At 42.6% G+C, this 15,296-nt stretch overlaps 1 protein-coding gene across 1 annotated transcript in view; it reads left to right on the top strand.

The window, feature by feature from the left end:
• Positions 1-15,296, top strand: part of gli2a (GLI family zinc finger 2a) — an 80,809-nt gene that overhangs the window by 42,534 nt on the left and 22,979 nt on the right. The window contains exons 3-5 of the mRNA XM_085135557.1: positions 3,378-3,483; positions 11,050-11,255; positions 14,971-15,168. Coding sequence (XP_084991683.1) covers positions 3,378-3,483; positions 11,050-11,255; positions 14,971-15,168 — 510 coding nt within the window. The remainder of the gene's footprint in view (positions 1-3,377; positions 3,484-11,049; positions 11,256-14,970; positions 15,169-15,296) is intronic.

Genomic DNA, 15,296 nt, shown 5'->3' with positions numbered 1-15,296 from the left:
ACAACTTAATATTTCAAATGTCCTAACTATTTTCCAGTCTCCAGTGGGACTGTGTTGCATAAGACTGTGCAGAAACAAAAGTCCCTCAGTGCTCTGTGCACGACACGCTTAACTGCATATTGAGAATGATAATGAATGCTATAATAAAAATAGTTGACACACAATCCTACAGCTATTCCATGGTATGTGCTTTTAGATATAATGTTAGATGCTGAGTTCTAAACTGTTTGCAATGACACAGCAGAAGCAAAACACTTGTGATGTCAGAGATCCACTAAATGTGTGTTTGTGCAAAGACTCAGAAACCACAATGCAGTTAAAATACACAAAGGCTTCTATCTGAAAAAATAAATGTGAATAAATCACATTTTAAGCAGTAAATCCATGGTACAATCTTGCTGTGTAAGTAAATCTAAAGTTGTCACTGTGATTATTTTATCCTCCATGTCTCTGGCACACTGATTGCTTTTGGGACACTGTGCTAATGCCATCCACACAGTTTTGTCTATATGAAGCCCAGGGTGGAGTAACCCCACATGCCAGCACGCCCAAAGGGGACAGACGGACGGTAAATCAAGAAGCTGAGGCGTGTGAATCGTCCCAGCCGTGTACCTGTCGGTAGTTGTCCCTGCAGCCCAGCAAACAATGCAGCTGTCTGGGTGATGGAAGGTCCTGCTCAGCCCTTATAACCCCCACATCCAGCAGCACCATCCTGGGAGGGGGTGGGGAGAGGCTTCATGCAGCCTCTGGAGCTTCTGCTTGGTGCTGGTTCTTTTAGTGTTTGTGCATGTATTTTCTCTAATGTCCTGGGCATTAGTCCTTACAGAAGAAACACCAAGACTTCTTCCTGTAGAATGTGATACATTATCCAAAAAGACTTAATCACTGTACATTAGCTTTGCACAACCGCACAATATATAATAAGTAAAGAAAAAAGTAAGCTTCATCATCCTCTTCACCAGAGATGTGCCAGGAAGCACAAGCAGGGGGCACCCCTCACACAAATCACCAACTTCTGGCTCCACTTGTGAAACAAAGCTCAAACTTCTTTTCCCCAGCTCTACGTTTCTCTCGCGCATTTACTGGGTGCCTGTTTTGGCTTGGTCACCAGAAGCTGACTTTGATTTGGCTGACCGTCTTGCTCAAAAATAAATAAATAAATAAAATGAGGGCAGGTCAGTGGCTGAGAACCAGCAACATAGGTCTCAATAGAAACAACAAGCCCTTGGCCTTTACAGTTCAAGGAGGAGAAGAGGCACCAGACAGATTTTTACAACTCAATTTGTCTTCTAGATCAGGTCTCACTGTACTGCCCATATGGAAAAGAAATAGTAAAAACTTATATGATTTACTGATGAAAGTGGCCACTTTCTCATTACTTTCATATATTGTTTTAGTAAGTATCCAAAACATACAAGTTTCATTATATAATTTTGCAAGGGATCTTATATGTGTTTTCACTCTTGTGTACTTTTCATCAAGTTTCACACAAGACAGATACAAATTTTATAAGATTTATATATATCTTTTCCATATGGGCGGGCACATTCAGCGATTAATAAAACCTACAGGGTTTTTTTTTTTCACAGCTCTCTGAACTAATAATTTATGTATTTTTTTAGAATTTGCTAATTTTTTACAAATGAAAATCTTGTAGCAGAGTATAGAACATGTGTATATGTGTGGCTGCTTTATTTTGACTACATTATTACAATGGCATAGACATCGGGACATAAAATGTGAGTTAGAACCAGAGGGTAAAGTCTCGTTAGCTTTACTGACTGCCACCATGTTGGTTTCTCTGAGCCGGACTAACTATATTTGGATGACAGATGAGATGAGTTCTGTGTTATCAACTGCTAGCTAGCCTGGATATTAAGCCATATCCATAGACCGTAATTGGTGCAAAGTAAGAGCCAAATAAAATCCAAGAATTTAATTCACCAAAAATTGAGCATTTTTTAAAACAATTTCTGAGTCATAAAAATTAGAGATATGGGTGTGCTGCATTGCAGTTAAAAATCTATTTAAATTGTTTTGTACAATTCTTCTCTTAATCTCATGGTTTCAACAGCGTCATTAGGGCAATGCCTCAGTAAACCGGGCCTGTCTAAAGTCTGTTTTCAAAGGGTAAAATAATCGCTGAGCGTTAATGCGTGGTCTTAAAAAAATTCCACTCCTGTCAAATGTTATACAGTTCAGAGCTGCCTTCAGGGAACCTGTCCTCCACCGGTCATGTGTGAGCCAATCCAAATTAACCAAGAACAAGATGGTGCAACATCACAATGATTGCCTCAGTCACACTAACAAAAGGCTCTATTAGGGTTAATGTCTGTCTTTGTAACTGCCGTCACCTAAAAACAACATCCAGTATTTAGCCATAGCCTGCAGGCACAGAGTCCTGTTACACACCTTGTTTTCACAGTGCTGGCTAAAGTGAATTAGCACACCTGAGGCACATCTCATAGAGAAAGGTGTTGTTAACAATGCAAACACTAAATGAAACGATATTATATTTGTACACTATACACACAACTGTTGCTTAAATGTTTAAAAAAACATTTTTCACTAACAGGTGAAACTGCAGAACTGCCCGGTGACAGAAATTAAAAAAAAAAGTGAGGAAGACGTTCTTGCACTGGTTTAATTTGGGCTGAACATGTATGAATATTGCTTTGGTGCTACACCAGTTTCTTCCTGACATTTGATGCCAGTGTTTTTCTTAGGCTGAGATAATGATCTGCTTTGACCTTTAACCCTTCTGGTCTTGGGCTTACTTGTCCTTGTGAGGGCAGAACTCCTTTTTTTCCTGGGATCAGCCCAGTGGAGCTGCACAGCACTTTGTCTTTTTCCTCTTATAGTGAACAAACAACTGATTTTGCCAGTCAGATTCACGAAAAGTCCCGCTGAGATACGGCGTATTTTTCTCCATCAAAGATCTGAGATGTAAACATTTTAAAGTGGAGAGAATTAGCCAGCCTTTATGTGTGATTAGACCTCTCCTCCTCCTTTAATCATGACGGTAAAGTTTCCTATGATCTGCTGCTCTAATGACAGTAATTAATGAAAAACGGCTGTTCTAATGAGACTTCCCTTGAGCCATCAGAGCATTTATGGCAGGAAATGGCAGATTCATGCATTTTCGGTCTGACACATAAAGCAGCATTCATTGTTGTGTAAAACTTGCTTTGGTCTTGTTGGGCGGAGCGGGAGCAGTTAATGAAGGTTCTTCAGGCACATATGGGTCGGTTTTAATTACTCCTGCATTATGGGAACTGTAAAATGGAACAGCCACTAATCAGTAACTGTATTCCAGTTTTTCGGCGAGCGTTAAGAAATGCTGTTCTCTAACGCTTCTCTGTCTTTTGTGTTTACAGGGGCGCACCACCTTTTCCCCACTTTTCACACACCTATCCCGATTGACATGCGGCACCACGAGGGGCGGTACCATTATGAGCCACACCCACTCCATTCAATGCACGGGTACGTATCTATTGATGTCCTCTGAAACACTTTATTTCCAGCCAACTATGGGGGTTGGGAGAAATTTAATGTTTAATTCAATGTCTAATATCCAACACATTCTGTGTGGCATTAGTAGCAGAGTCTTAGTAAGTGAATATCAGCTAAACAGGTAAAAAGGGGTAAAGTCATAACATTTTTCTGTCTCTTAATGGTTCACAGTTATAGCTTATGTCCCTGGGCTTGTCATAAAGTTTGGGAATCATGCTGTGTAACAAACCCAAATGAAAAAGGACTTTTATATATATTTTATATTTATATTCTTTTAAAAAAAGAGAGAAAAATACAAGACATACATACCATTAAGGAGGGCTGAAAATAAGCAGAGAACAAAAAGAAACAAACACAAACGCTTGCTCATAACAAGGCTTGTTATCTTAGATCACATGAATCATCAAGCCGTAATAACTCTTTACACAGTGCAACTACATTAGCTCAGTAAGTCATCACCTGTGGATGGAGTTCAACATGGAAAACTCACATTCAGAGTTTTCCATGTTGTAAAAGGCTACCAGCCTAAACAAACGACTAGTGTGATTTAGTTGGAGGACTTGGTGAAATGTAAAGTTGTCTCTGTGTGACATGTCAGTTGGTTTATCTCACCACCACTCCATCCAGCACTCTAGCTGTGGCAATAAAAAATATACCGTAGGTATCTTGGTGTTATGTATGCGTAACACGTGGGACGTCACAAGCAATTTGAAAGTAAAGCCAGCTGCCACTGCAGACACGGTCAAGAGAATCACCCCATCAAAGAATCTAATCCAGTCTACTAGATGGCTTTCAAAATTGTGAATGTGTCATTCTGTATAATAATAATAATGATAGGCGGTAGGGTAAAGTGCTTGCCCAAGGACACAACGACCAGGACATAGAGCCCGGGGATCAAACCGGCGACCTTCCAGTTACAGATACGCTTCCCAAGCCCTTGAGCCACGGTTGCCCCAATCTGCCCTTGTGGACCATGGTTTAGGACTTAGGAAGCTTTCTGGTGATGGCATCACATAAATGTGAGCTCTACCGAGAAAGTGGTTCAAGCATTGAAAGAAAGTGTTTCTGCAACATCTTTTTTGTATCCTTTATATGAAACTAAGAGCACTGACTGATTGAATGGTTTGTTATAACAGGGTGGAAGTTTTTTTTCCTCACTTTTACCACATGTATTCTAACCTGACCTAAAAACAAAGATTCATTTATTTTGTGACTTATGAGTGTAGCGTACCATAAAACTCTGGCCTGCTTAACATTAACATACCACGCCTTCATATCCTTATCTAAAATATTCGAACCCTAGAAGGGAACCCAAGAATAAGATCAATAGAGGTTTTGTGGGAATTGTGCTGTTACATTTAAATTCAGCCAGATCAGGTGATACACAGTGCAGGCAGAGCTATTCATCACCAGCAAAGCGAGAGAAAGGAGGGGGGGCAAGAGTGTGGCTCTGCACCCGGTTTGTTGTGATTAATGTGATGTGACTCTGACAGACTGCTCCCGCTAATTCATCAAGGCCTTGATCTAGCTGTCTTTGCCCCGGCCCGCACCAAATTCACCTAATTACCGCGTGTCGTACTGGAGAAATGGAGCAGGCCGTTGGCGCAGGGCACCTGGTGGTGGAACTTCGTCGGTCACGATGGTTCCCGAGTGTCAGCGTTGCACATCCTTTTTGATGGATCCTTCATTACTGTTTGCATATAACATAATGAGGTCTGAAGGCCTTTCTATAAAAGCTGCCATCATGTAGTTCCTGCAGTACTTCTTCCATCCTGTGATTCTGTAGTACACTGCCTGCTCCTTGCTGCAGTCACTTAGGATATTTGTGCAAGCTGGTATTGTGATCTATATTGGCTACATTGGAATCACACAAGTGATCCTTTGCTTGAATCTCCGGAGAACAAAAGACTGTTATAAAACAGTATCTAGGCCAAGTATGTATCAACTTTCTATGAATTATGCAGGCTTTCAATGTCATGTGCATTTTTCAGCAAATTTCTAAAGGCTTGGTTCAAAAATTTAAAAGTAGCAACAGTCACACTGTGGTCTCCGTGCCATATCCGAGCTGGCTCTGAAACACATTAAGAAGAGCTTCTGGTGGAAGGACAGTAGAACTTGGACTTTGATACAGTACTTGTGTGCTGTTTGCTGCATATGTGCATCTTCTGTGCAAACCCACAAGCCAGGAGAGCCAGCCACCGTGCCAGTACGTTTGACCGAGTAATTAGCATCTGAAATCCAGCCTTCCGTTCCCAGAACCTCAATGACAACGCCGTGGATGAGAAAAACAGATCCCCCGCTCATTCCACAGCCTGTATTTATGCTTTTTGGGAAGCAGTTGGGGGCAAATTGCAGCACTGAAAAGTTGAAATATGCCCAAGGTTTTTGTGTGGCAGAGCTGTGGCCTACACCGCCCCTGTACACAAACAGATGTGGTGCTGCTCACCAGGCAATCAGCCTGCTGACGGCCCGCAGCCCCGCAGCTCGGAATGTGTTGATTAAATACAGTTTACGCATGAGCCATTTGGGCTGCTGTTGTTTTGGTTTTTTTGCCCTTCATTGTTTTGGTTTGGGTAACATGGAGCGAGGCGGGGTAGGGTGGACTTTGGATTTTCGACTCCGTCGATTAGTTTTCGGTGGTTTTGACAGACATGTTGGTATCTTGTGTTGTTTCTTGTTGGCTCCAGGACCTACTCATTGTCACGGCTCATGTTTGAATTCGGAGGCTCCCCTGAGTTGCAGCCAGGAATGTGCGGCTGAAAAGACAAGAGAGCCATCAATCAAAAGAGCGGGATGCTGCGAATCAATAGGCTGAAATTTGCACGGTTTATCGCATGGTTTCAGTGTAATTTTCTTACTCGGAAAAGACTAAATGGTATGTGACAGTAGCGGAGCCGAATAATGGATAATTACCCACTGTAAAATCCCATCTCGTTTTAGTTTATTATCCAATCGTCTGACATAGTTCCACAAGGCCCCTCCTTTGTGTGCACAGTGCATGCTTCTCAGGGAGTGCAGTATCACATCAGCTCCAAATCCTCAGCATCCTGATCAGGGCCCCAAAAACATCCAAGGCAGGATCTCACCACATCCCCTGTGGGGCAGCGTGGTGATTTATCTTGATCGCCTTGGCTGCCCAGAAGTACAGAAGGGAGTGTGGTGCATCATAATTCATCCCACCCTGAGCCAGTAGGGAAAATGCCAGAGAGGCAAACACTAACTTGTTGGGCAGCTAAAAGGGCAGGGAGTCAGAAGGGGAGCTGACTCTATGTGACCTCCCCGGGAACACAGAAATGGGCAGCATCTTTTGGTAAAGAAAACTGATCATTTTCAGAATCTTTATTTGCTCAGACAGTCCAGATTGAGACATTCATTCTTGTTCGAGATTTATCAGATTGGTTGAATGGCTCTTTTTGAGTTCTGGGTCCTCTTAATTAAACAAGGTTTCCTTTAAATCCTTTAACAGGCAGAACAAGTATATTTCTGTTCAGTTTAATCTTTTCACTTTTTACCTCCGCACACTTGACCAATCAGCACCTGTTGGGTTGTTGGTTTGTGAAAGTCTGACATAACTTAATAAAAACTATCAATTTTGCACATTTGCGTTTAAAGGCTGAAATTGAAGGGAGACCAAAGCAAAAAGAGCATGTTTGCCTTTATTACAGAACTGCTTAACTTATTGTTTCTGTATGATATTGGACTGGAACTGTTCTGGCCCGTAAAAACTATCCACTTTTCTTTACCTCATAACTAATCGTAGTGAAATCTGCCACCACCAGCGCTGTAATGTACATGCTCTGTGGTATGCACTTACTCATATGCTCAACAAGCCGTACCTTGTCCAAATCACTTTTTCTCACAGCAGCGTTTTAACAATGGAACAACAGAGAGCATGTAATCACACAGTACAGAACACAGAGACAAATAGCAATTACCTGCTTGAAAGCATGTCATCTACCGGCTCACACTGGCTTCCTATCCCTCTCTCTGTCTCTTTTTCTCCTCAAGTATCATCATCACCAGGACAAATGACAAGACATCTGTATTAGGTGTGTTTTCCATTTCTTAGTCTATTTCCACTGGGTAGCCACCCATAGTGTTCAGGTATGATGGAAATCTCTTTAAGTGGCAGCTCCTGATTAAGACGCAGGGCTCCTCCAGAGCTCAGAGCTCCTCGGGGAGCTTGCTATTAAGCCTCTGTGATTGGAGCCTCGGGAAAACACACAAACTTCAAGTAACATCTTGTCAGAAAAAGGGTGGACCGACAAGGCTTCAATAATGGGACCTGCCAAGCAGGACTATTATTTGCAACCACTTGACAGGCAGGGGCAGTAAATTTCACCTTATTATCATGGCCTCATACACACTCTTTGGCTGTTTGAGTGATTTACTGCAGCTCGAGTATTGTGTGTCAGCACGCGGGTTTGCTGTCAGCCAAGAAACAAATAACTTTGCTGATGGATAAAGGTTTAAAGTAAAATGTGGGAAAATAGGTGAGCATAAAGAGTTTGGCATTTTTATTATAACCGGAATTAAATACATTTATTTTCAAATCAAGTTTGAACTGGATAAGTGGAAGAGGATGGGTTGAAGTTCACACTTGAAACTCTGATTTTGCATTCAGTGAACAACAGTAAAAACACACTGTGGTTACAATTAAAGGCAGCTCATTTGGACTTATGTCTATAAACATAAAGACACACCTACAAATGACTGTGCAGCATCAGTGGCTGAGATATTTAGTATTAAAAAGCTTTGTGCTTTAGCTTTCTTCGTGTTCTGATCATGTTTGCATTCTTTGGTTGCAGGTAAGTAGGTAAAACAAGGGTTTGAAACCATCAGTTATCATCTTTATGTAGTTTTTAATTTAATGCATTTGTATCCATAAACAAAAACTGTCAGATATCTGCAGATTTTGGCTTGGATATCTGCCCTCTATTGCAGATAGAATATAAACTATTATATTTTAAGATTTCATGAAACCTAAATGAAATTGACTATGTTTCATTATGGACTCAGCTTTGATCAAGGATGGAGGTACAGATGCAACATGCTCAGCAGAGTCCTTTGTTGCATTGAGGCAGGTATTTCTACTGTTCTGTTCATTCAGGACACATTGGATTGCCTTTTTATTTAGCTAAACGCTGGGATTCCCAGTTACTATGATGGGCTTTGATTCCACTCTGAGACAGCACCAGTGCCAGCTTACCCAGGTAGTCCTTCAGTGAAGCACCCAGACACTAATCTGAGGAGGCAGTGCCAGCCTCTCTGTATGCTGTTTACAGGCAGATCGGGCAAAGCGTGTTTTTGTGTATGGAGCGTCTGTTTCTTCTCACTTCTCCCCTCCCGTCCAGAACAGAGGGCTCTTTATGGTTGTTTGTAGGGGACGGCAGAAAGTTGGCCCTCATACAAGGCCGGCAGTCTGCAGGCGCTTACTGGAAATGGAGCGAGGGCCTGGGCAGGGCTGGGCCCGGGTGCAGGTTGGCGGCCGCACAGATACACTGAAAGAAAGACTGAGCAGGGAAATTCTGAAGGGAGGATGGGGTGAGGGGGACGTCTCAGCCTTACCAGGTCCCTGACCCAGCTTTCATAGCCACAGAAAGGAGTTTCAAACGGGAGCAGTCACACTCATTTCATCAAATCCTGCCTGATTTTTGATTTTTTCCTCATTAACTTTGATTTATGCCATGAACTTTTGATAAATGAGGTTATACCTCTATAAAAGATTAACCATTAATAACACACACACACACACGATGCGTACCCAGCCTGCAGTCAATGCTGCCAAAAGTCAAAACCACACATATAAACACTCATTTGTTCACACAACAGCCATGGAGATGCTGAAGTGTCAGAGTTTGCTTGGCGTCACTCATAAAGAGAGCTTTTCTGTTATTTTTATTACTTCGTATTGTTCTAGTGAGTGCTGCTGACAGACGCATTTAACTGAAAACGAGAAGATTATGTGAACGAGAGAGCTAACTCGAGGCATTTAGTGTGTAATGTTTGACAGATTTGAACAAGGCCAGCATAAAATCACTTCAATCACACACTTGAACATGTAAAGTAAGGCCTAATATGGGAACAAAATGACCAAATGGGAACATTTGAACATTCAGTTTGATCCTCTTAACATCCAACAGGTCATTGGCAACTCATCTGGAGTTAGTGTTCAGTTACACACCACTCCTTTTTATACACTTGCTCAATCGGACCACCCAAATGGAAAATCTTATATAACATTGTATAGTTTATAGCCAACAAAAGTTGCTTATTTAGCATGTGGCTAAAACAACAGCAACAAAAAAGCCCAACTCTAACCACAGATAGGTTGCTGTAGACCTGCGGGATGTTAGAAGGTTAAAAGCAGCCTTACGGTGGCCAAAACTTTCATCATTTCTTGCTCCGATTCATTGTGCAAGGCCCTCCTCAAACTCGCTGACAGTTTTAGTGAGTCATTAGTCTGGTCATTTCTAAGAAAGGGAGGACCCCGCTGTCTTCAGGGCTGTCTTACAGTTATTACCCACATCTTCCTCCCAGTGCCTGTTTCTGTCCTGACTGTAGTATGAATGACTGATGACCTATGGCTGCAATGCTCTCACATGATCACAGAGAATGAAACTTTTCGAATGTCTTCTTCGGCGTTCACGAAAACAAGTGGATACAGGGTCTCACTTTGATTTCTGCAACATACTGATGGACAATTTACTAGCTAGTAACATAACCACCCTCTTTTATTTAGCATTTTAGTAATCACTGCTTAGGCTTAAGTGTGTTTCTGAGGGCTGGATCTGTGCCAGGTTTTCGTACCACACACTCAGGGGAAAAACAAGGCACTTGTCATGCCTAAAGCAAACTTGGCCGACATAAATACTAGTGCCCCTTCAAAGGCCTGTGTCGTACTGCCAGCGGCTATCAGACAGTTTTATCTAGCTCAGGATTACAACACCTACTTGTCTGCATTCTAGCTAGCACAGCTGCCAATTACCTGCCACAGGTAACAAATTTACTGTATAGGCCAATTTGACCGGCAGGCTGACGGAGAACTTCAGACAAACTTTGAGCCGAATGTGGCTACAGGGAACCACTTAAGGTTTTAAGCATCTGCTTGTGTCCTCTTATAACACTCCTTGTAATACTTGATTTGAGACACCCAGCAGTTTTGCCCATCCGAACAGATACAACACACTTCATCGTAGCGTTGCAGTTGACGTCCTGGTCTCAACTTGTCTGTAGCTTTAGGGCTTAATGGGAGAAGGTGAACAAATGGGGATTATTATGTATTAGCTGTGTGACTGGGGAGGGGAAAGGGTGTAAATGGATTTGGACTGAAGACACAAAAGTTAAGGCATGTCTATGAACATACCACTGGAGATCATTCAGGAGATAACAACAATGCTAATATTCAAATGAACACACTCTATTTTCTCTCCCTTGATCTCTCGCAGTCTGTCTTGCGCCTTCCCTTAATCCACTCTGCCTCTAACTCTTTCTACCTCTATTTATATTTGTCCAATTTTTACTTCCTTTCCACAGGCCTCCTGGACTGACGGGCAGTCCAGTCATCTCAGATATTTCTCTGATTCGCCTGTCTCCTCACGCGGCAGCCGGGACCGGCGAGTCGCCATTCAGCCCTCCACATCCGTATGTCAGCCCTCACATGGAGCACTACCTACGCTCAGTACACAGCAGTCCCACCCTCTCCATGATCTCAGCGGCCCGAGGACTGAGCCCTGCTGACGGTAAGATTTTCCCCCCTCAGTGGATCTGATGCACCACCACAAAAATGTCAGTGAGCAGTGGAGCTTAAACCATGTTGGTATATTTGAATAGAACTTGTGCTTTAAAGTTTATCAGAGTACATTTTTCTCAGCATTACCTTGTGAAGCTGTGTGTCAGGATGCAAATGTGTAATTCTGTAGACTAAGAAGTTAAACGGGATTCCGACAAAGTCTGTGTGATGCTTTTTATAACTTGAAGAATATGTGCGAGTAATCAGCCTGCAGACTCAAAGTGGTGTGCTCATCCCGTGCCCTCCATCACAATCTAACCAGAGTTCTTATAATAGTCAGATTTTTGCTGCTGTGTTTGTAAGAAAGGACACGTTGGACATTGTTTAGAGTTTGTGTCTAAAAATGGCTCAGATTTCACTGATTGTCCTTCTTGCATTCTGGTACAATTCAGAATTAGGTTTATGGTCCATTTAGAATAAACTTGCATAAGGTGTTTGCTCACCAAGTCAAAAATCTAAAGCACTTCTAGTTGTTTCAATCCATAAAAATCACTATATTGTAGTTTTCTGCACAATTAGACAATATGTGTGGAAGGAGAGGGAAAGGATGAGAGCATGTGTGCATCTGAGTGTGTGTGAACACGAAAGGAGGCACGTACACACTTTCTCAAATTAAGATTTGTAACAATAAATATCACCACAATAATAACTTCATTATCCCATGGATGAACTGTGCCTCCACTATCTTGCACTGCATCTTGTTGACTTTGTTTTGATCTGCAGCCTTAGCGAGCTACAAGGGGAGCAGCATCAGCCACCTTGTGCAGGTTCTGGTTAAAGTGGACCTCCAACTTTTAGAGTCTCCAGAGCAGAAAAAGGAATACTAGTACAAGAGATTTGTTTGAAAGTCTCCAGTCACTCTTCTATGTAAATTCAGCCTCTAAGAGTGCAAGCTATAATTCTGGCAACTTAAATCAGAAGCTTATAACAATTTCTTTGCACCTTTATAACATTTATATCTAAAATCTGCTCAAGTAAAATAAGATGAGACTACCTTCTGTTGGATTACAGTCACCACCATGTATCTGCAAGATTTAAACACTCAGTCTTCTTTGCTGTATGTAATGACCACAGACTGAAGAGTAAACTGGAAACTCGGCCTTAAGGAGGTGAGACAAGAGTTGAGCGGGTTTAGAATTTATGTATCCTGTGAACTATAAACCAAGTGTTTCTGCTCGGCTGCAGTTTACACAGCTGATTATTTCACCAGCAGTGATAATTAGTCTTACACCTTATACACTCCCCTACATAAGTCCTGACCCACACCTTTCATCAAGCATGCTCTGGTGTTTCTGCATGTGTGCGCATGCTGGTAATTTGTGGTTGTATCAGGCACATGCTTTGCGGTGCCCGCTCGTTTGTATGTGTGTTTGGAAAGGGGGGGACCGTGGAAAATTAGCACAGACACAAACGCTCCGTGCGCCTGAACTATTGAGTTCACACAGTGACAGAGCCATCCTCCACAACCGATCGGAGAGGAGAGGAGCCCAAGGCCTGCAACGAGCTCCAATAAATCACAGAGCACACGCTGCTGGCAAAGCAAAGCCTCCCCACCTTTCAGGAGAAGCAATGCGGAAGAGATGCTGTCACTGATAAACAGGCGGGGAAGTATGGCACCAAATGGAGGGCACTCTGCAGCTCAGCAGAACATAAATAAAGCCTGTGGAAGCATGGAGCTCAGTGGAGCATGTGTAAACTCCAGATACAGTTACCTAGGTGTAATGCATGTGTTAAAGACTGTTTGTAAAACTGCTTTTGGTGTGATACAAAGTCTGTGCTCATAATGCCAAACGCAAATGTAATTAGTAGCTGGTAGTTGCACTGATATGTATCTCTGACATTTCCACAGTATGTGTGGAGAAAAGGAAGGACGTCCTAACGTCTGACTGCATGTAAAATAGCCTCAGCCGTGTTAGCAGCATTCCTCTAGTATTGGTTGGTCTCCAGAGAATAAAGCAAACTGCCTGTAGACATCCATGGATGTTTGCTCAGCACTGAACTGGAAGACTTTTGCTTTTCACCAGAATATTTCTGAATGTCTGTTGGATATATAGATGGGAAACATGGCAGCTATGTGACAATAACTCGCTGAGCTTTGGAGCGGTTTCCAAAATGACTTTCTACCTTTGACACCTTCTTTAAGTCTGGTTTATTGTAGGGTTTTTACTTGACAATATTGGATTGAACTGGTTCTGTGCAGGAAATGTATGATGCCTTTAAAAGTTACCAGAATAAATGATTCATTTGTTTATTTCAGCTGCTAATAATTTGAGTGGTAGCTTGAGTTTTTTTCTGTAGTATTATTATAATTTTCTGTATTATTTGTCAAAAGAAATATATGAGTTTGCAATTTATTCATATAGCACTTTCAGAAAGCTTTCTTAGCACTTTCAACAACAACACAAACAGGTGACTCACACTCATGTAGACACTCAATAAAATCCTCTCACGCTGATCTGTTGACAAAGACTAAAACTAAAGAGTACACAGCAGAATTACAGTTCTTTGTTTTCTACTTTTTCACTTAACTAAAGCTGGAGAAAGCCTGGGTCTGCACGGGTAGAAGCTGAGTTTGGAAAACATTTCAACTTTTGACCAGCGTAACTTTCTGTCTGCTTTCACTGGGGCCGTGGAGCGTAGCCGCTACCCCTCATCCCTCTGTGTTCATATGTGAGGTCACACACATACACCCAGACACAAAATGCTTCTGTGCGGCGGTGGTAACATGATCTGGCAGCCGTGGAGAAACCAGGAGTATGCTTGCAGCAGCACAAACATGCTGCCTGTGCGCTGTTACCACAGCTATGGCCTAATAGTTTCTGATGGACCCACAGTTTTGCTTTATGCGTCTGTGCGTGCAGAGGGTACAACCCCAGCTTCCCCCGTGTTTCCATTAGGGTGCATATTAAGCCACTTTCAGCCCACACCCCTGTCTCCTCCAAATACCCACACCCACTGGAGGAAGAGGGAAGGAGCAGCAAAAAGTAAAAGCAATCTGTCGCTCACTCTTATAGTTTATGACATTTTTAAACATTGTTTTACTGGATGCAGGTGTTAACACTTTTTACGTCAATATTACTTTTGCTCATGCAGCGTTTAAGGCTTCCTCAGCATTGCACGGGTCCGTGAGCACCTGCACTCTGTGTATGACTTCAGCCTGTCAGACACAAGAGGTGCAGGAATGTGGTCCCCCCCCCCTCCCCCATTTGCCCTGCTCCCCTTCTTCTTCTGCTTCCCTTTAGTCCCCAGAGATTCTTCCCCAAACCCTTCAAGCCTTAAAGACATCAGACTTGTTTCATCAAAAAAAAAAAAAAAATGAAAGCTTCATGCCCTGGGGCGAACATGCAGGGACGAATCTTGAGTCTGTGAAGCAGGGCACTCGATTCCTTTGCTGTTCTCCTGTTTGTTTTTGTCATTCTGTCGAGGGATATGTCAAACACCTTCTGTGAACATATCATTTCATTACAGGAAATCCATTTTGCTCAGCCCTTCTGACTTGTCAGAATTACTTTAGCATCAATTCACAGAGTTACAACGACCTCTGCACTGAGGGATGAGCGGGAATTCTAACAATTTCTCTTACTGGTTGCGAGTATTTGCTTTGATCTTTATTTCCCGAAAGAGAAGCTGATCTATTCTCCGTTTGTCTCTTTTCTCTGCCGCAGTAACCCACGAACACTTGAAGGACCGCGCCCTATTCAGTCTCCCGCCACCGCCTCCGGGAGCGAACCCTGCAGAGTACTACCTGATGGCCAGCGCCAGCCAGAGAAGCCCCTACGGTGACCTGCTGATGCAAAGTGGTGCGGCGGCGGCAGCTGCAGCGGCCGCAGCCCACCTTCCAGATTACATCAGCCCTGTGGATGGTGAGGAGAGAAATGTTGAATGTACTGACACTTTTACTGTACCCATCAATGTATGCATTAATAGTTTAGCTGAGAAAGAATACATTGAGTTTAAGACAGGGTCATTTTAAGGAAGCTAAATGGTATGT

This window comes from Neolamprologus multifasciatus, chromosome 16, assembly GCF_963576455.1.
Source record: "Neolamprologus multifasciatus chromosome 16, fNeoMul1.2, whole genome shotgun sequence".
Taxonomy (NCBI): Eukaryota; Metazoa; Chordata; class Actinopteri; order Cichliformes; family Cichlidae; genus Neolamprologus; species Neolamprologus multifasciatus.
The sequence above is the reverse complement of the archived record's forward strand: the minus strand, read 5'-3'. Positions and strand labels throughout refer to the sequence as shown.